This window comes from Mercurialis annua, linkage group LG8 (assembly GCF_937616625.2).
Source record: "Mercurialis annua linkage group LG8, ddMerAnnu1.2, whole genome shotgun sequence".
NCBI lineage: Eukaryota > Viridiplantae > Streptophyta > Magnoliopsida > Malpighiales > Euphorbiaceae > Mercurialis > Mercurialis annua.
In genome coordinates this window covers 37,120,627-37,141,547 of record NC_065577.1, presented here as the reverse complement: position 1 = coordinate 37,141,547, position 20,921 = coordinate 37,120,627, and the positions used below count along the sequence as shown (strand labels likewise).

Sequence of the window (20,921 nt, the reverse complement as noted above, 5' to 3'; positions counted from 1 at the left end):
CTATGGAAGGGGTCTTTACTCTCCCCTGCAGGCCGGTTAGTTCTCATTAAGTCTGTCCTTTTTAGCGTGCCAGTATATTTTATGTCTGTTTTCAGCATGCCGAGTGGAGTTCAGGCAAAACTTGACTCTTATATGAAGCGGTTTCTCTGGAAAGGTGATGCTTCATCTAGAGCTCTATGCAAAGTGTCTTGGAAGGTTATTTGTCAAGATTATGAATTGGGTGGTTTGGGCATTACAAATCTCAAAATTAGAAATCAAAGTCTATTATTTAAGTGGGTTTGGAAGTTGCGCTTTATAAATAGAAACTCGCTTTGGTTTGGTGTTATTTCTAATGGATCACTAATTATTGATTGGGTTTCTTTGTTTAATGGTGATTCAAAGAAATTTTCAACTATTTGGAAAGGAATTAGAAAGAGATGTTGTAACGATGAGTTTATGTGGAGTGTTTTTATGGCGAATGTTTGTTATAAGGTGAGGGATGGAGCTCGTGTTTCGATGTGGAATGATAATTGGTTAAGAAATGGTACGGCTAGAAAGTTATTTCCGAGACTTTTTAATCTATCAAATCAAAAGCATTCTATTGTCGCGGATATTAAGAGAGAGGGATGGAAATGGCGACGGAGATTGAGAGGTTCTGAACTATTATTACTTCAGGATTTACAAGGCTTATTTAATCAATTATGTTCAGTTGAAGGTGGGGGGACTGACATAATTTCTTGGAACACATCTTCTGCGATTTATTCTTCTGCGTCATTCTGCAAATTCGTGTCGCTTGCAGCTGCTGAGATTGCTCATCGTTCTACTGATTCTGCTATAAATGCAGTTCACAATCATACAACAGTAACTCATCTGCCTGCAGATTACCGTGCTGCTGTCAATGTTATTCGCGCTAATTATGATGCAGCAGTGTGTCGTCGGCCTTCAGCAGCAGCTCTTACACCAGCAACTCGGCAACAGCTACTTATCCTTCAGCAGCAACCCGGCAGCAGCAGCAGTTCACACAGCAGCAGAAATCCGGCAGCAGCAGCAGTTCACACAGCAACAACAACTCTTACAGCAGCAGCTCAATTTCTGGTAAATGATCTGCATTCTTCATTTACAGCTGCTGTACAGGTAAATAGAACAGGAAATGGAGCTGTAACAGACAGAATATTTGAGGCTTCAGGGATGGATGTTATTTCTACGAGAAGATTGGAGTCTTGTTCTATTTTCTCTAGAGTTTGGAAGTCACAGGCTCCTCCCCGAGTGAATTTTTTCATTTGGGTGGCTTTACACAATAGAGTTCCTACTTTAGATTTCTTAGCAAAACATTCTATAGTTCCTCCGGGTAATATTTTGTGTTCGTTATGTGATATGGTGGAAACGCAGGAACATTTATTTATACACTGTGCCTTTGCTAGGAGTATCTGGTGTGGTGTTGTGCAGAGATTGGATTTAGTTTGGATTGCTCCTTATTCTTTTGCGGATTTCATGATTCAGTGGCAAGATTTGGTTCCAAGAGGTCGCAATGGGAAACTATGGGAGCTTTTGTGGTATTTGGTCGTGTGGGAAATATGGAAATGTAGGAACGGCAGAATTTTTAGGGGTGTCGTCTCAAACAAGGAGGCGGTGATCTTTAATTGCTTCTCAAAAGCAGTTTTTATTTTTAAAAGTTGTAATAGGAGTTTTAGCTATTCAGGTTTGGATTTCTTTTTGAATCCATTCACTATTTTGTTTTTGAACAGTTGATTTGTTTTGTCCTCTTCTTTTTGCCTAAGCCTTTAGCGTGCCATCTAGAGTGTGCCGCTTTTTGTGCGAAAGCTTAAAGAAGTGGTTTTTGTCGCTTCTCGCGGCTTTTTTTATATATTTTTATTCATCAAAAAAAATATGTACTACTCGTTGATCTTTATTAATAGATTAATGACTCAATATTTATTTATTTAAAAAAAATAAGTTAATTCTACAAGTCTTTCAGTTTCAACGAACGCTGTAATTCTTAACATGTCCCTCTAATATTTTGTACCAAAGAAGGCAAATTGTTTATAATTCTTTTCGAGGAACTGAGTCTTTTAGCATGAATAGGTTATTTACAGACAACTTTGAAAATTCTAATAATTTTCGACTTCATGGGAGACAAAAGAGATCTTAATTATACTTCTTCAATTAACACTAAACCTATCTGTGGCTATTGTAGTTTTAATGGATATATAGTTAACATTTGCTTCAATTAACACTAAACCTATCTGTGGCTATTGTAGTTTTAATGGATATATAGTTAACATTTGCTTCAATTAACACTCAAATTTTATTTTATAATTAGGAGCTCAAACTCAAATACCGTTTTTATTTTAGGAACTCAAAACTTAAACACGATAGATAATTGAGATTTAAGCTCGATTCGATTTCACTATCAGCTTAAATAATTTAAAAATTAAATTTTAATATAGAAACAAGAATATTACAGTAAACAATTGCTATAAATAATAAAGAAAAAGTAAATTAACGATAACTCAATTAGACTCGCGCGCTTATCGAGCCGAGTATTTTCTCGACTTGGTAACTAATTCAACTTCAACTTGATTAATATCAAATTAATTCAAATATTTTTCGAATCAATCTTGAATTGCTTGCGAGTTAACTCGACACAGTTACATTTCCATAGTTTGTTACATCTTGCTCACAAATTCATGAGGCAAAATACCATTTCAACAAACTTCATGTTCATGGTAGTGCTTTTTTTTTCAGAGCTTGAAATGAAGCAAAGCAGAAGTTCCATCAAGACCTTTGGCATTAAAGTGGTCAGCAAATTCTTTGACGGTAGTTTCTCTGTATTTTGGAGGATTGTTTTCCGATAATAACTCTTTAATAGGCCCGTAACGTCTCGATACAGACAATAGAGCTGTGGTAAAGAAGCACGCCACCGACACTCTAGCTTCTTTTTCGCAGTTTGCCAGCACTCTATGCTCACTGCTTTTAAACTTGTCATTTGATATGAGCTGAAAAGCATCGAGTCAATCTAAGTTTAGCCAAATCTACAAAACTAAGTTACATTGAACCGAATTGACAGAAAATCAAACTATTTCAATTCGAAAATGATCGGTTTTGTTAGAGGAGCTTGCCTGTAGAAGATCTCCATTGTTAACCACTATGGCACCGGGCACGGGAGGAACATCAAACCAGTGATTTTGGTGGAGAACTTGTAAACCGCCGATATGATCTTTGTTGGAACATGCGGAAATAATATAGAATCATTAGGCGTACCTCTTGTTGATTCCACAAGTTTGAATGATTGATTATGTCACTTAGTCCAAGTATTATTACTATGAATAATACTTATAATTCACCACCTTGTGTACTACCTTTATTGTGTATATTTAGAGAGTGTATTTATAATCAACCAACCTTGTTTGATATGTAATATAATGATATATATAAACATCAATTGGGTGCCATGAATAGGTGTAACTTTCCAATAAGTTACAACCTTTCATGGAGTTGCAACCTTTCATTAAAGGTTGCAACACTCTCCCATGTAAACCCATATTGGGTAATTGGTTCGGGTCAATCCGTCATGGGCGACCCGACCCATATACCAACATCTCCCACTCGCACATGACGGCTTAGACCTCATTGCAAGATTTTCTTAAAAAAAAATATAATCACAATTTCATACTAGTACACAGGTCGTGCGACCTAGCGAGTATACCTGCACTCGGGAGCTTATAGCTATGCATCTGTTAGGAATAACATAACAGCTTCTACCCTTAAAAATAAATTATAACTATTCTCGCAGTACCCTAGATTTATTCTTTTGAAATGATAAACTCTAATCCCTCACAGAGCATGTTAAAGAACATATATACTTGTGTATTCATTATCAAGTCACATTTCTTTAAAAACATGACAAGATTGGCGCCAATGAACACATTGAATCAAATCTTCCTTTCTTACTCAAAATTTACAATTTTATACATAGTTGCTTTTCTAGACATGTTCCATAGGCCGAATCATCCATAACCATAGGTAGCAAGCTAAGATAGCAAACACCACGAATAAAACGTAAATAATAGTATAAAGTATAAGGGTACAATCATAAGGAAAATATTTATCCTTATATGGTCTCACACAGTGAAGAAGCAGGGAATCATTCTCCCACTACCTTCTTGGTCGTCCAAGCACACATGGTATGAATCATGCGCTACAATATTCTTTATATCTTTGATGTCAAGCAGAATATTGTACGGATCTTAGTTCAGTCATTTCTTAACGCCTAACTTGAATTCTCATAACTCTTACTCTTAGCAGGTAATAGTGAGAAATCACATCCGGCTATCACAGATTATTTGGATACGGGTGATCCAAAACGGTTATAAATATAGTATATAACCTCATCTCATTTTCTTGAGGCGATAATCCTAACACTATATCTCATCTCTACTCGCTCATCTAGCGCTAGAGGCGACCGCTCGTGTGAGTGAGCCGATCTAAAATATGTGTGACATCCTTGTTGAGCTTTAAACAAATAACATATGTGATGTGTATGATGTAACAATAATTAATGATGAAAAAAAATATAATACTCATTTTTTGCAAACGTCTTATAAGTACAATACAAGCTCAATGAAATATTTATAGATAAATACAATTATCTAAATTCTACGCAATCCAAGAGATTTAACATGTGCAAGGAATACATCTCTTGGAATTGGTTTAGTAAGGGGATCAGCTACCATTTGATGCGTAGAAATATATTGTACTACCACTTCTCTTTTGGCGATTATGTCTCTAACGTAGTTATACTTGGTATCAATGTGTTTGGTTCTACTATGGAATTTTGGATCTTTGGTGTAAGCAATTGCTGCTTGATTATCACAATCAAATGTAATAGCACCTTCATTCTCATTTTTAAAACCCAAATTTCCAAAAAATCTTCTTAACCAAACAGCTTCTTGCACAGTTGTAGAATATGCTATGAATTCAGCTTCCATAGTTGATAAAGCTATGCTCGTTTGTTTCTTACTACACCAAGAGATGGCGCCTTTATTAAGTAAGAAAACAAAACCAGAAGTTGATTTACGTTGATCAAGATCTCCTCCCCAGTCAGCGTCTGAGTATCCAATGAGACGCATTTCAGATCCTTGATAACATAAACAATAATTCTTGGTGCCTTTTAGATATCTGAATATCCTTTTCACCGCTTTCCAATGCTCACGTTCGAGATTGGATTGATACCGGCTGACTAGCCCAACAGCAAAACATATGTCTGGGCGAGTGCACATCATAGCATACATTAGACTTCCTACAGCACTAGCATATGGTACAGTGGACATCTCTTTTTGTTCTTGTGGATTGTTAGGGCACATTGTTATACTTAAAGCATCACATTTTGATACTGGAGTATCCACTGGCTTGCAAGTACTCATATTGAAGCGTTCAAGAACCTTTTGGATATAACCCTCTTGTGACAGAGCCAAAAGTTTCTTAGAGCGATCTCTTTTCATTTTAACTCCCAATATGTAGTCTGCCTCGCCCATATCTTTCATGTCAAAGTTTGTGGACAACCATTTTTTAATGGTTATGACATACTCTTTGTCATTTCCAGCAATCAAAATATCATCAACATAAAGAGATAGAATTGCAAATTTATGATGTAAACACAGTGGTCTTCTTCAATCATCTTAAAATCACAGGTTAAAATAGCCTTGTGAAATTTAAGGTACCACTGTCTCGATGACTGTTTCAGGCCATAAATTGATCTTTGGAGCTTGCATATTTTGCGCTCTTGACCTTTAACAATGAAACCTACAGGCTGCTCCATGTAGATTTCTTCATCTAGTTCTCCATTAAGGAAAGCTGTTTTAACATCCATTTGATGCAATTCTAAATCTAAATTCGCCACAATTGCCAAAATAAGGCGAATTGAGGAAAATCTGACTACGGGTGAAAACGTTTCCTCATAGTCTATTCCCTCTTGTTGAGTATAACCTTTTGCTACTAAGCGAGCTTTGTATCTATCATTGGAACCATCCGCTTTACGCTTTATTTTAAGAATCCATTTGTTTCCAATGGCTTTGCGTCCATGCGGTAAGTCAACCAAGTTCCAAACTTTAAGTCAACCAAGTTCCAAACTTGATTTACTTTCATAGATTTCATTTCTTCGTCCAATGCAACTTTCCATTGTTCCTTTGCAGGACACTCAAGTGCCTCTTTTATTGTTTTGGGTTCATTATCATCAGTAGGAGTAACGATATAGGCTTCATTTTCTATAGCAAAACGCCTTTTCGGAGTTTTCGAACGTATACTCCTTCGTAAGTGAGAACTATCGTCTTCACAAAATTGAAATTGGTTCAGATTCCTCAACTCTCCCACTCAATTGAGATGGGTGAAGCAACCCTTGTGTGCTCCCACTATCAAAAATAGGATTAGGTACCTCACTTTGAGGTTCAACTATTTGTTGATTTAAATCAACTTCTCCTTCTTCTTGAATCTCATAAAGATGATAATCTCTATCCACATTTTCCTTTGTAGGAAAATTATCTTCAATGGAAGTGACATCTCTGGACTCAATTTCAGTTTTACTTCCATCATTATCCTCACCAATAAAAACATAACCTTTTGAGTTTTCAGAGTATCGAATAAAGATACATTTCTTCCCTCTTGGTCCTAATTTACCGAATTTGTGGGAAGAATCAAAAATGTATGTTGCAGATTCCCAAGGACGCAACTCACTCAAATTGGGTTTTCTTTTAGCCCACAACTCATAAGGTGTTGAGGATACTGATTTTGAAGGTACTCGGTTAAGTACATAGGCTGCTGTCAATAATGCATCACTCCAAAAATGAATTGGGAGATTAGCTTGAGCCATCATAGACCTAACCATTTCAAGCAAAGTTCTATTCCTACGCTCGGCAACACCATTTTGTTGCGGAGTTCTAGGAGTAGTTAATTGCCTCATTATACCTTTTTCTTCACACAATTCTTTAAATTGGTCTGATAGATACTCTCTACCTCGATCAGTCCTTAAGGCTTTCACCTTTTTATCTAATTGATTCTCGACTTCATTTAAATACTTTTTAAAGCAATCTAATGCTTCCGATTTATGGGAGATCAAATAGACATGACCATATCGAGTGAAGTCATCTATAAAGGTAATGAAATATGAAGCACCATGTCTTGCTCTAACATTCATTGGTCCGCAAATGTCTGAATGTATAAGTTGCAAAGGAAATTCAGCTCGTTTACCCTTTCCAAATGGTTTTCTAGTTGTTTTTCCTTGTAAGCAAAACTCACAAGTGGGCAAAATGAATTTCGTGTTTGATCCTAAAAGACCATCACGTGCCAATCTATTCATTCTGTCTTGCCCAATATGTCCTAATCTAGCATGCCATAAACAAGCATCCATATCATGATTGCTAGATTGAGAAAATAATGAAAAACAAATATCACTATTATTAGAATAACATTTGGTGTTTAACACCATAAAACCATCCACAATAAATCCACAACCATAATACAAATTACCACTAGAAATCTTAACATAATCATCTTGAAAATATAAACCAAATCCTAATTTCAACAAAGCAATAACGGAGACCAGATTTCGTCGGATTTCAGGAGCATAAAGGACATCATGTAGATAAAGAATTCGGCCTTCTTGCAAAATCAATTTGCATGTACCAATTCCTTTGACTTCAACTCTTGCGTTGTTGCCAACATATATCCATTTAGAGCCACTCGGAATTCGACGAAACTCCACAAATTCATTTCTGTCTCTAGCTACGTGGTCGGTTGCCCCTGAGTCTACAGTCCACATAGGATGAGATTCGGTTAGCAAAACAGTACTAGAAACAAAAACTTTAGAAACAAAACTTCTTTTAGAAGAAGTAAGATAAGACATTACCTTTTTAGGCTCAGTGCACTCACGAGCAAAGTGACCCATTTTGCCACAATTGTAACAGGTCGACTTAGTCTTATCCTTTTTGCCACCGCGCTTTCCTCTTTTGCGCTTTTGGTGCTTGTTTCCACCTTTTGGTATCAATCCAGCTACATCCATTTTGCCTTTATTTTTCCAACTCTTTTTAGACCACTTGAGCTTATTACCACCTTGTTTGAAACTAGATTCCGCAACATATGCTTGAATATTAGGCTTAGCTGCCTCAAGGCGCTCATCCTCAAGTTCCAAATGGCGCGCGATGTCACCAAAAGTCTTAATATTTTCATTATGAGTCATATTCACTTTCATATGCTCCCAATTATTAGGCAAAGATCGAATGACTGTTTGGACTTGTTGTTCATTAGTGAGGTTATATCCAGCTGATTTCAACTCCATTATCATATTCGACATATCCCTCAAATGTTGTTTCATTGAATTATTAGGGACTTTCTTATAAGTGTCGAATTTGATAGTCAGCTGCCTTAGTTTGGAGACAGTAGTTCCTCCAAACTTCTCGCGCAAAGCGACCCACATGGCATTAGCAGTAGAATACTGCTGATACTCATACACCAAATCATCATTCATGGAACTTATAAGGATTTCTCGTGCAGTTGAATCCTTTTTCTTCCAAATAGTGTATGAAGCCATGTCGCGCTTAAATTGCGCATCGTTGACATTAACCTCATCAGCCATTGGTTCATCCATTGCATTATTAACAGCATCGAGAGCTTCTTGCTTCTCAAGTACATAATGTATTTTCAGATGCCATATGTTATAGTTATCACCATTAAGTTTTTCAACCTTATTGAGCTCACCTATGATGTTTTTCGAAGCCATTTCAATTCAATAATAACTACAAAGAGACATATTTAATGCAAAAATTAATTTATTATATAATCATACACATCATATTTATCTAGTCGCAATTTCAAACTAAATAAAAAAAATATTCATATGAATTAGAACCAAAAGTTCACTATGTTCCCAATCAAATTCATCATTCAAATGTTAAATTTTCTTTAATTTAATTTAAATTTGCGCCATTTTTATTCTTAGATGAGAACAACAAATTCTACCAATCAAAGAATGCCCATTTATAAAATATTTATTGGAATAATATACAAAAAATTCACAAATATTTCAATAAACATAATAAAACAACAACCCAAAATAAAATACATTATACTATCCATATTTAACTGTTCTAGGAATCGACTCTTCAACCGTTTTCATTTCCAAAATGGTAGAACTCATATTCTTTAACCAAGGATAGCTAGAAACTGGATTTCTAGAAGTCCTTAAAGTGGAGCTAACAGGCAAAGTCAAAGACTTGTTCAAATTCTTTCAAGTATAATCATCTAAAAATAGATAGACCAATCTTTCATAAACATCGGTCTTTCCATTTAACATGTCTTTTGAATCTTTACTAAAATGATTTAAATCTTCATTAAATTCTTCCGACCAAAAACTATCAAGTTTCTGTTGAAAATACTCTGGAAGTGTCTTACCTAAACCTTTATACTTTTGCCTGTTACTTAAAACTTCCCCACTATGAGTTATGGTTTGAAGCATTCCATTAACAATTATAATATGATCAATAATGTCGCTTTTCGGTTCCATCTTATAGTTTGCGAGATTAATTTTCAATAATCGCAGTCTATCTTTTCCCGTTTGAGATCTCAAAGCTATAGGAGTTCTTTGAATACTGCTCATGCCAGGAACCCATTTGTTCCGATGATCCTTCCTATACTTTCCGAGTCTCGAAAATCTCCTCAAACGAGACATAATTCTCATGAGAAATCTGAGGAAAAAATAGACTTTTATTAAAATAAATCTCAAAATCCAATTTAAAAAAATTTATACACACCATAACTCAAAAAATATTCACCAAACACTATGGGGGTATTACTTAAATTTAGAAAATTAAATTAATTAAAATAATTTTCCAACACTTAAATACAATTTTTATAAATTTTCCAATTGAAAATTCAAAAAAAATTGCATTTAATCAAGTAAATGATTATAAAAAAATAAAACACATAGGTAGAATAATATTTTTCTCCCACTGAAACTCAACAATATTTAAAATATTTTCTGAAATATATTAAATATTTTTCTATATTTAATTTCTGTCAAAAATAATTTATTTTGAATTTTGAACTAATACTCAATAATAAATCAAATTTAAATAATAAGTATTTCGGAAAAATAAAAAAAATATACCAAAAATTCAGAAATTAAATTTACCTTTTTTCAGTGGTGTTTTGGAATTTTTTCGACCCCCGGAAGGGCTTTCACGCGACCCCACGCGCCTCCACTGCGCGTGGGGCTGTTCAATGCACTGGCTGCTTATGCAGCCAGTCCCAGTCACGCGCGCGGAGCGTGTCATACACGCGCCGCCTTGACGTTGCATTCCGACTCCGAAATTTTTCCTACCCCCCATTTATGGCTATTCTGAGTTCAACGGTGCAATCGGATTTTAATTCTGACATCGTTTGATATGGGTGTGAATCGCAAACTCCATTAAAGAGAGTGTAGATCACAGTTTATCTTCAATAGTTGCACCCTTTGAGTGAAAAATTCCAGATTTCGATTTTTCATGGTGGTATGTTCAAAAATTCATAACTTTCACTACATAAATCCGTTTTAGATGATCTTGATATCATTTTGAAGATGACGTTACGTAGTTTTCATGTACGTAATTTTTACCGAATTATCAGTTATAAAATTGGTTGAAAAATTACGTCAAAGTTGCTGGAAAAACACAAAATTTCAAAATTTGCAGAATTGAATTTTTTTAACCATCCAACTTTGAATAATCATAACTTTCACTATACTAATCCAAATTTTGTGTTCCTTATACCGTTTTAAAGCTTGAACAACGTAATTTAAGAATATACGAGTCTTACATCATAAAACACAGAATTTGGATATTTAAAAAACACACAAAGTATAGCAAATAATGATGTATTTAACATAGAAAATTCATTTTTCAAATATCATGAATTTTAATCAAACAAAACATGGAAATCAACATTATAGGCTCTGATACCAATGTTGGAACATGCGGAAATAATATAGAATCATTAGGCGTACCTCTTGTTGATTTCACAAGTTTGAATGATTGATTATGTCACTAAGTCCAAGTATTATTAATATGAATAATACTTATAATTCACCACCTTGTGTACTACCTTTATTGTGTATATTTAGAGAGTGTATTTATAATCAACCAACCTTGTTTGATATGTAATATAATGATATATATAAACATCAATTGGGTGCCATGAATAGCTGTAACTTTCCAATAAGTTGCAACCTTTCATGGAGTTGCAACCTTTCATTAAAGGTTGCAACACTCTCCCATGTAAACCCATATTGGGTAATTGGTTCGGGTCAATCCGTCATGGACGACCCGACCCATATACCAACAATCTTGGAGGAGCAGAGTGAGGAAGTCATTGTCGGCATGCTTGCTCGTGCCGATGGTTAATTCGGGCTGAGGACACAGTGGATAGTAATGGCTCAAAACAAGAATACCTTTCTCACAATCCATTTCTTTCAGGTGGTTAGGTTTCAAACCAAGAGCTTCTGATAATAATTCAAACACTAAATTTCCCAATTTCATTATTTCCTTGGAGTACTCCATCAATATATCTCTGCAATTTTTTTCTCAGGAAACCAGATTAATATTGAAAATCAAAATAAATTTACAGGGAACCTGAAGTTTATACCTGCAGGCTGCCGGAATCTCTTCAGGATTTGGAGGATTAGGAACCATTTGTACAGCCAACGTGTCTCTCCAATTAGCTGTCGGTGCTCTATACAAATCGAAATTGTTGTTATAGAGTACCTTTTTAGTTAAATCGCGAGAGTAATATCGTTTTTTCAGCTCGGAATCTTGCTCGTGAAATCGATGAACTCCATTCTTCATCTCCTCAAGAACATTGATAGGAATCCCATGATTAACAACTTGGAAAAATTCCCAATTTTCTGACGCGTTCTGTACCTTTTCGATAATATCCTTGCGCAAATCTGCACTATTTTCGACACCTTGAAAATCTATGATAGGAAATTTGAACTTTGTATTAGTATTATTAGGAGCATGCGAAATATTATGTAAAACATTCGTAGGTTGATGGAAAATTCGAGGGATATTGGTAATTCCGGCATCGACGAGTCCTTTAACACCAGATTTTGTATCATCAAAAGCTTTTAATTCACTTGCTCTACAATATTCAGGCTCAACTTTGGAATTCATTTTCTTTCTTCAACGAAGAATTAGCAGAAAAAGTGAGAGCCTACAGAAAAAGTAATGCCTTAATAAATACTCGGCAGTAATTATGCCTTAATTAATATCCTGTCCGTTAGTTTCATTTTTTCTTTCCGTCTCATTTACGTCAATGGGCTCAAATCAAATGGTAGGATATTAAAGTTATTAATTCCTCTCTTTTTTAATATTATTTTTAATTATCCAATCACACTTTTTTTTTCATAAATAATTATTCAATATAACGGTTGTTTCACGTCTCTCATACAAGAAATCACTCAAACATTTGCAATTTTAAGATATTTTATGATAAAAGATATTTTTGGTTACCCATCCAATTTCCAGAGCTGATTAATCCGGATCCGACCCACGTCACGCACCTAGCAATGGCATGGTGGGTGAATCTGCCAGCGGAGATTCTCTGCATTCACAAAACTCGAACTCGAGACCTTACTTAGGCGATATCAAATTTCTTACCATTTGAACCAACCTCCGTTGGTTGTATATAATCACTCTTTTTAGTCATCTTTATTTGTTAACCACTTTCTCGTTTCATTTTAAAAAAGTATTATTTCAATTTGGTACAAATTAAAAACTAAATTAACTTTTTTATATTAATATTCTATCCTCATTAGTTATTTTAAAATTTATAGATAAAAATTACTAAAACAATCTAATACAGTTTCAAACTATATTGAAAATAATTTTTAAAATGGGAGTATATTTTATAAATTAAGATAAAATGAGAATGGTTTGTATACATTTTTCTACTTAAAATAAAGGTTTGATTTGTCTATAGATTTTTATAATGTAATTGTAAATAAACAGATTGATAATTAAAAATTTATATTATATGTATGATTGTAAAAATACATATTTTCAGCTAAATGTTTGTAAAAATACGCTCTAATCTTTCTTTTATGCAAAGAAATTGCTCTTTTGGTAGATATCTGGTATATTATTGATAAATGGCGTATTTTTGCAAAAACAAAATATTTTTGCAACATTAAAAAATTAAAACATATTTTTATAAAAATTTCAAAGAAAAGACGTACGGAGTGTAATTTCCTCTAAACAAATTTAGTAGTCCTTTTTAATTTATTACAAACTGATTGCTTATAACTAAAGATTTTATGGTCGTTAAGTAATTAAATTTAAATTTAAATATTTATTTAATTACAAAGATAAATACAATTAGAATTAATAATAAGAAGAAGAAATTAATGAATTTTACTTGAGTTAGAAAAGTAAAATTTATTAAGGCACCGTTTGAATTGAAAAATTTTAGATGAATAAAATACAACGATCATAAGATAAAGAGTGATGGAAATTTATAAATTTTTAAAAGCCATTGTTCTCTAAATCTTTTTCATTTGATTTTTCACATAGGAGATATACTTTAATTTCTTATAAATGAAATCTTGTAATAATATTTAAAAATTATCTATATAAATTTATTGACTTTAAATTCATTCGAAACAATAAAAATTCTAAATTAATAAACATCGCATTTTATAAATTCAAAATTTATGGATTTAATTAAATTCATAAATTTAGAATTCTTGGAGTTCTGCAAATCTATAAATTTATAAGACTATTAGTCATTTGTCCAAATTAGAGCGGAGAAGAGTTCAAATATATTTTTCATATTGTTGGAATTTGTCACTTTACTCTCGAAAATTTTAAATGTCCATATTTGAAGATTTTTCTACTTATAAATGACAATAATAAAAGCTGAAAAATTTGATAAATAAGTTGAAATTGACTATTTTAAAAAATTTAACCAAAATAAAAAAAGGCCTAATTACTTAAAAACCACTCATCTTGTAACTTTTTTTCATTTATACCATGACCTAGGAAAATTTTCAATTGTACCCTATTTGCGATTTTTATGTTTCGTTTGTACCCCAAAAGTAAATTTTTTGATAATTTAATTAATTTAAAGATGAAAATATTAAAAACAAGATACATAAATGATTTACATTAACGTTTAATTAGAATATAGGTTAAAAATGAAGGATTAATTTCAAAAAAATGAAGGATTAATTTCAACTCTTTTTTAAAAAAAAAATAGGTCAATTCAACTCATTAGGTAGAGATGAAATATAAAAATTAAAAATAGGGTACAATTGAAAATTTTCCTAAGTCATGGTATAAATGAAAAAAAGTTACAAGATGGGTGGTTTTTAAGTAATTAGGCCTTTACATTTGTCTCGTAGGGTTTCTTAGGTGTTTCATAATTATGTCATAAGCGGTTCGTAAATATTTTAAAAAAATTCGTTTTGAATTCATCATTTTGAATAATATTTTAACATTTTCATTTGTTTAATTCCTAAAAAAATTTGAAATTGTTGATCCTTATTATAATGTTGATATAATTGATGAAGTTGTACCGACATACAGGGACATACTGTGCCTAAGACCAAAGGGGCCATGCCCCCCTAGAAAAAACTTGCTGCTAGTGATGGAAGAAAGGAAAATAAAAAGGTTTAATTACTTAAAAACTACCCACCTTTAACTTTTTTTTCGTTTATACCATGACCTAGGAAAAAATTCATTTATATACTCTGACGTATGTATTTATGTTTCACCTCTACCACGAGTCACTAAATTAACCTCTTTTCATTTAAAAAAAAGTTTAAAATGGTCCTTCATTTAGAAAAAAATTCATTTATAATTAAACTCTAATTAGCGTAGGTTAAAAATGAAGAACTATTTTAAACTTTTGATGTTAATTTAGTGCCTCGGGGTAGAGATGAAACATAAATACATACGTCAGGGTATAAATGACGTATGTGTTTATGTTTCACCTCTACCCGAGTCACTAAATTAACCTCTTTTCATTTAAAAAAAAGTTTAAAATGGTCCTTCATTTAGAGAAAAATTCATTTCTAATTAAACTCTAATTAGCGTAGGTTAAAAATAAAGAACTATTTTAAACTTTTTTCTTAATGAAAAGAGGTTAATTTAGTGCCTCGGGGTAGAGATGAAACATAAATACATACGTCAGGGAATAAATGAATTTTTTTCTATATCAGGGTATAAACGAAAAAAAGTTCAAAGTGAGTGGTTTTTAAATAATTAAGCCAAATAAAAAATAGAGAAAATGAAGAAAAGATAATATTTTTGTAAATATAGAAAGTTGCGTTAGTATTTTTTGTAAAGATAAAATTGACAGAGTATTTTTATTAATATTTTATCTTTTTTATAGTATAGGCGTAAATTTTCCTCTCTTTTTCTCTATGATCACAATTAAGATCACGGTTCAAACCTCCGACTTTTATCACTAGTAAATAATGGCAAAACAAAAAAAATAATGGCAAATAAAAGAGAACAAAATATATTTGTTAGCTACTTTTAGCTAAATAAATTTTAAAAACGGCAAAAAGTATAAAAATATTCCTGAGATTTTCCTAAAATTACAAGACTGCCCTTTTTTATTTTTGAGGTACAATTCAGCCCCCCCCCCCCCCCAGTTTTTTTTATTGAACAAAAATGCCCTTAATTTTTTTTTATTAAACAAAAAAAAACTCTTCCATTAAGAAATGACAGTTAACGGTACTGTCACATGTTTTTTTAAAAAAGATTTAAAAATGTCCTTAATATGTATAATATATTATACATATTAAGGATGTTGCGGAAAGTATTATTGATGAGTTAATTGAGCTAGGAATGCTTCAAGAAGATCGCTTCTTAGAACATCTACAAGTTGCGGAACCCTACAAGAATTTATATAGTGTTGATGTAGATGAACACAAATTTATGTCTAAAGCTGAGAACTTACCTGTACATGCTGTTGTCAATTTTGACGAGACCAACCCGCTGTCTATTAATCTTAAGAACCTCAGAATTTGTAGTCTGATTTTGGATGCTAAATTTGATATGGATTTGCGACGAGGTCTTTCCCTGGCCTTTATGCAAGATATCTGCAAGCTGCAATTTTTGGTGGTGCTGAAAATATTTGGTTTCATTGAATCCATTCCTGATGAAGTGGGAAATTTGGTTAACCTCAAGTATTTGGAGTTGGCCATTTGTAAAAGCATTCAAATGACATTTTTGAACTATAAAAATATGTTAACTTGTGAGACTTTTTAAGATACTCTAGAAAATTAAATTATGTATTTTATGTCTATGTATTTGTATTAGTTTGATATTATAATGCTGACAGTCAATGTTCAGCATGATGTTAGGTTTCTGATTACAGTAGGATTAGAAGTATGGCTAAAAGTATGGTAGTGTAAGGTGGATATGTCCATGTAATGATTATTTTGATTATGTAATCTCCTATATATATTTATGAAATCAAGAAACAGATGTGAGTTAGAGGGAAATGAAATTCAAAGTTCATGTACTGTTATGTTTTTTCTTCTCTGGTCTAAAACTCTAACATGGTATCGGAGCTGTGAGGTTTAAAAATAACAAATCATTGAGAGATTTTGAGGGATAAAACACTTGTTCTTGAGAGTTTAAACACTATTGAGAGATATACCGGTGAAGTTAGCAGAAGCAGAATAGTTTTGCCTGTAAGCAAAACTGAAGAAGGCGATTAGTCTAAATACGACACGCTTATAATCCAGATTATATGACGTGACGTGCATAAATACACTCAATGAAACATTTTTTAACACGATATGTTTGAACTCATTGAATTATATGAATAATTTGTAAGTTTAATATAACACAAATTGACTCATTAACATCAAAAACATACAGTTGAACAACATTTAATTTATCAGTGTCTAATCATATTGAAATGGACTACACATACTTTTTCCGTTTTGACACAAAATTAACTATATCGAATCTATTTGTATGAAATCTAAATATGTCTAACTCTGTGTCAAAAATTGCTACTATAAAGAAGCTTAAATTCATAGCTGACGACAAACTTGCAAAAACTGAATTAACTACACTTACCATGGCCATTTTGCCGGATTATTTGTAAAATATAAAAAGAGTATTAAGTTAATATTTGTTATAAAAAGGATACTTAATTAGCTATAATTTTATTACAACTTATCGCGAATTACAAAAAGGATATTGAATTATACATTTTGTTAAAAAAAAGATATCAAGTTATATCTTATTTTGTGATTTTTGCATTGCCACATAAGTAAAAAAGAATGCGTTTTAAACATTTTTCAAATGCAGTGATTTTTGTTATAATATAACCACAACCGAGTTATCTTTTTATAATGAAAATAAACTCAATATCCTTTTTGTAATGTGTGAATAACTCAGTAACCCATGCAATTTAATATCCCATTTTGCCTGTCTGTTTCTCAGGCAGTCGCAAATTGTTTGTAGGAAGGGTAAAAATCTGGTCGTACGTTGTCGTTATAGGCTGTGCTATTCAGGACCGTCAAAATAATATCTGGTCGCAATTTATTTTGTGAAGTTAAATAAATATGAATCAAACCAAATTATTTAGTTATAATAATATTATGAATCAAACCAAATTAAATTGCAAAAATTATTGAATTTGATTAACCAAACTGTCATTTTATATAAACATCTAACTTGGTAAGATTTTCATCCTATTCTTGAAAGAATCGTATGTTTTAAATAATGATAAAAGGAGGTCAAATTGAATCGAACCATAAACCGAACCATTCAGCACTATTGAGGTTGGTCCAGAAGATAATTCAAATATTAGCATTCCACCTGTATTAGTCATTTGGCTACAAAATAATAGAAATTGTCTAGTAAGATAATACCTTAGCTTATAACTCTACGAAGATGTGTAAATAAATATTGAGTTTCAAATTAAGTGACATGTCATATAATACGATTTATAAAATTAAAATGTGTTTCCTAAATTATTGTATAACAATTGTGTTGACATATGCTTCCTAAATTACAAAATCCTTTTCCGTATAAGAAATACATTTGTCATACTGAAAACCTAAACCTAAACCTAAACCTAAACCTAAATAAATACCCATCATCACTCACTTCTTCACTCTTCTTTCTTATACTTATTCTTCTTTCTTACCTTTCATAATCTGCACTGCCCACTCACCTTTTCATACTAATTTGATAATCAGAAAGAATTTAGTCACTGAATAATGTTGGCTTGTCCCACACCCATCCTTCATGCCTTTCCTCCCTCCACCCAACACTTTCTTTACTCACCCATCCACAACCATCAACACAAGACTCTGAAGATGGTTTCCTGGCATCGTCCGCAGCACGGATGGGTCAAGATAAACACTGACGGGGCATGGAAACCATCCTTGGGCATTGCTACCGCAGGCGGAGTCATACGCGACAGCGCTGGACAATGGTGTCTCGGTTTCGCAATGAACCTTGCCGACTGTTCCTCCGCCATTCTAGCTGAGCTTTGTGGAATCATGACGGGCTTGAGGGTTTCATGGGAGAAGGGCTACAGGTTTGTCGTTCTCGAGAGCGACTGCAAAATTGCGGTCGATGCAATTAACAGTCGCGGGCGAAAGAACTGTGGCGGAGATGAGAAGCGGGCCATTTTGCTTAGCTCAATCGATGAGATGTTAGGGAGAGAATGGTGTGTGAGAGTGCAACATCAGTATAGGGAAGGAAATAGGGTTGCGGATGGCTTAGCTAATTTTGGAGTCAGTCTTACTCCCGGTAATATAATTGAATCCGATCATCCTCTAAATCAGAATATCCTGGACTTAGTGATAGATGATTTACAAGGACTTGCATTACCTAGATTATGTCCGGCTTAGCCTTTCTTAGTTGTATGATTTACATGTATGCATTTAAACTTTTATGAGAAAATATATGCATGCATGATTGTATTTCACTCACTTATTCATATGAAATACAACGAAATAATATAATTATGACATTATTACAAAAATTAAAAGTTACAACACTCTGCAAAAGGTTTAGATTTATTTTACAAGTATGCCTTATATTTATATTATAGTATCTTATAAGCCAAATGATCATTTATGCTCTTGAACTTAATAGATTAATCACTTAAAGATCTTAATATTGACATAACCGTTTATAATTGCACACCTAAACTGAACTTTTTGGTTATATTTAAACACTTCTAGCCAGCAAATTGTGTGTACAAACGCCTATAAGCAAGAGTGAGTTTTTAAAGAAAGGCATTCTTTGATAAAAAAAAGTCAAATAGAACCATAACTTTAAATCATAATATTATTAAATTATTTTTCAGAAGAAAGTCAAATAGATACATAACTTTAGATCATAAGATTATTAAATTACTTTTAATTTTTATAATAAATTAACTAAATATAAATTGACGAGTCATATAAAATTTAAAACGACACGAATACTATCAAAAGAGTTCATTCACTAAAGATGAACATGCCGGTTTTATTAAATTTACCATCAGCAGATTTTGTAAATTTATTATCCATTTTAACATGACTTGCACTTAAAGAAGCACTTTTGGAAGGAAGTATCGGTGAAGGGCTGGCACGGTTTGATATCTTTGGTGGCTTACGCGATGAAGTAATAGATCCTCCTCCTGAAGAAAAGCAGGCTGTTTATGAGCAGCAAAGAAATTGAAGTTAGTTCATACATAGTCAAAAGTTGGTCTCCATTATACAACACCGAGTTTTCGGCTATTAGCTCATGCATCGACATGATTCGGAAATTGAAATTAGCTCATAAACAATCAAGAACTTGCTCTTACTAGAGAAGAATCATTCAGTCTTCTTGAAACTGCAAAGAGTAGAAAAGAAAATGAGAAGAAAGAACAAGAAGTAGACCTCACAATTCGTGCATCTAATTTCATGTGGATCTAATTTCATGTGGATCTTATTTCATGACACGGTTAGTTTAAATACGACATGCTTATAACACAAATTATGCGACATGACGTGTATAAATACGCTGAATTAAACATTATATTAACATAATATGTTTGAACCCATTAAATTATTTGAATAATTTATAAGTTTAATATAAAACATACAATTAAAGAACATTTTATTTATTAGTGTTTTATCCTATTTAAATGGGTTACATATACTTGATCCATTTAGACACAAAATTAACTATCAAATCTATTTGCATGAAATTTTAATATGTCTAATTCCATGTCTAAAATGCTATTCGGGGGACTCCACCAAGAGGTTCTTTCTCTCACGCCCGCCCGTTCTGCCGGAGCTTTTCTGATCGAGGGAATGCTGTCGGCAGACTGATCTAAGAGATACGACACCGATCTCCGGAACACGGAACTATCCAAGGATAAAGAGTAGTCCTTTCTCTTTCTTTCTCTGCCCAGACAATCAGCCGGTCAATAAATTCCGCTTTGGGGCCACCCAATTGCTACTACACGAGCACAAATGATCTATATATACAACAAAGAAGCTTAAATTCACAGCAAACAACAAACTTACAAAAACTGAACCAGCTCATTTTACATTGCAGATAGCTTGAGAATTGTACAGCATGCTGATACATAAATTAAAAAAATATTTTTGTTATTCATATAGAGTTCATGGTCAATCGCCATGTAATCCAAAATTACAGTTAGACTGTCGACAAGAATTTTTATTGAAAAAATTGATGGATGATTGTGTATGATGTTTATAATTTATGAGGACAATAGAAATGTTTGATAGACAGATAAGCAAAATATTGTCGAGCTGCAAATATAGTGGACTGCAGAAATTAGTGTTGCATTGCGGAAATCGCTACCCAACGGTTAAAGTTTATGGATATTAAAAAAAATTATACTCTCCGTCCCGTCCCATAAAGCTAGACAAATTAGAGTTT

General features: G+C 32.8%; 1 protein-coding gene across 1 annotated transcript; it reads right to left on the bottom strand.

Moving 5' to 3' along the window:
• Window positions 1-10,966: 10,966 nt before the first annotated feature.
• On the bottom strand, window positions 10,967-12,262 carry LOC126660758 (1-aminocyclopropane-1-carboxylate oxidase homolog 3-like). The gene is made up of 2 exons (XM_050354419.2): window positions 11,647-12,262; window positions 10,967-11,571 (listed from the first exon to the last, which is right to left on the bottom strand). The coding sequence occupies exons 1-2, from the start codon at window positions 12,171-12,173 to the stop codon at window positions 11,256-11,258; spliced, it is 843 nt and encodes a 280-aa protein (XP_050210376.2). The 5' UTR covers window positions 12,174-12,262; the 3' UTR covers window positions 10,967-11,255.
• Between the last annotated feature and the right edge of the window lie 8,659 nt (window positions 12,263-20,921).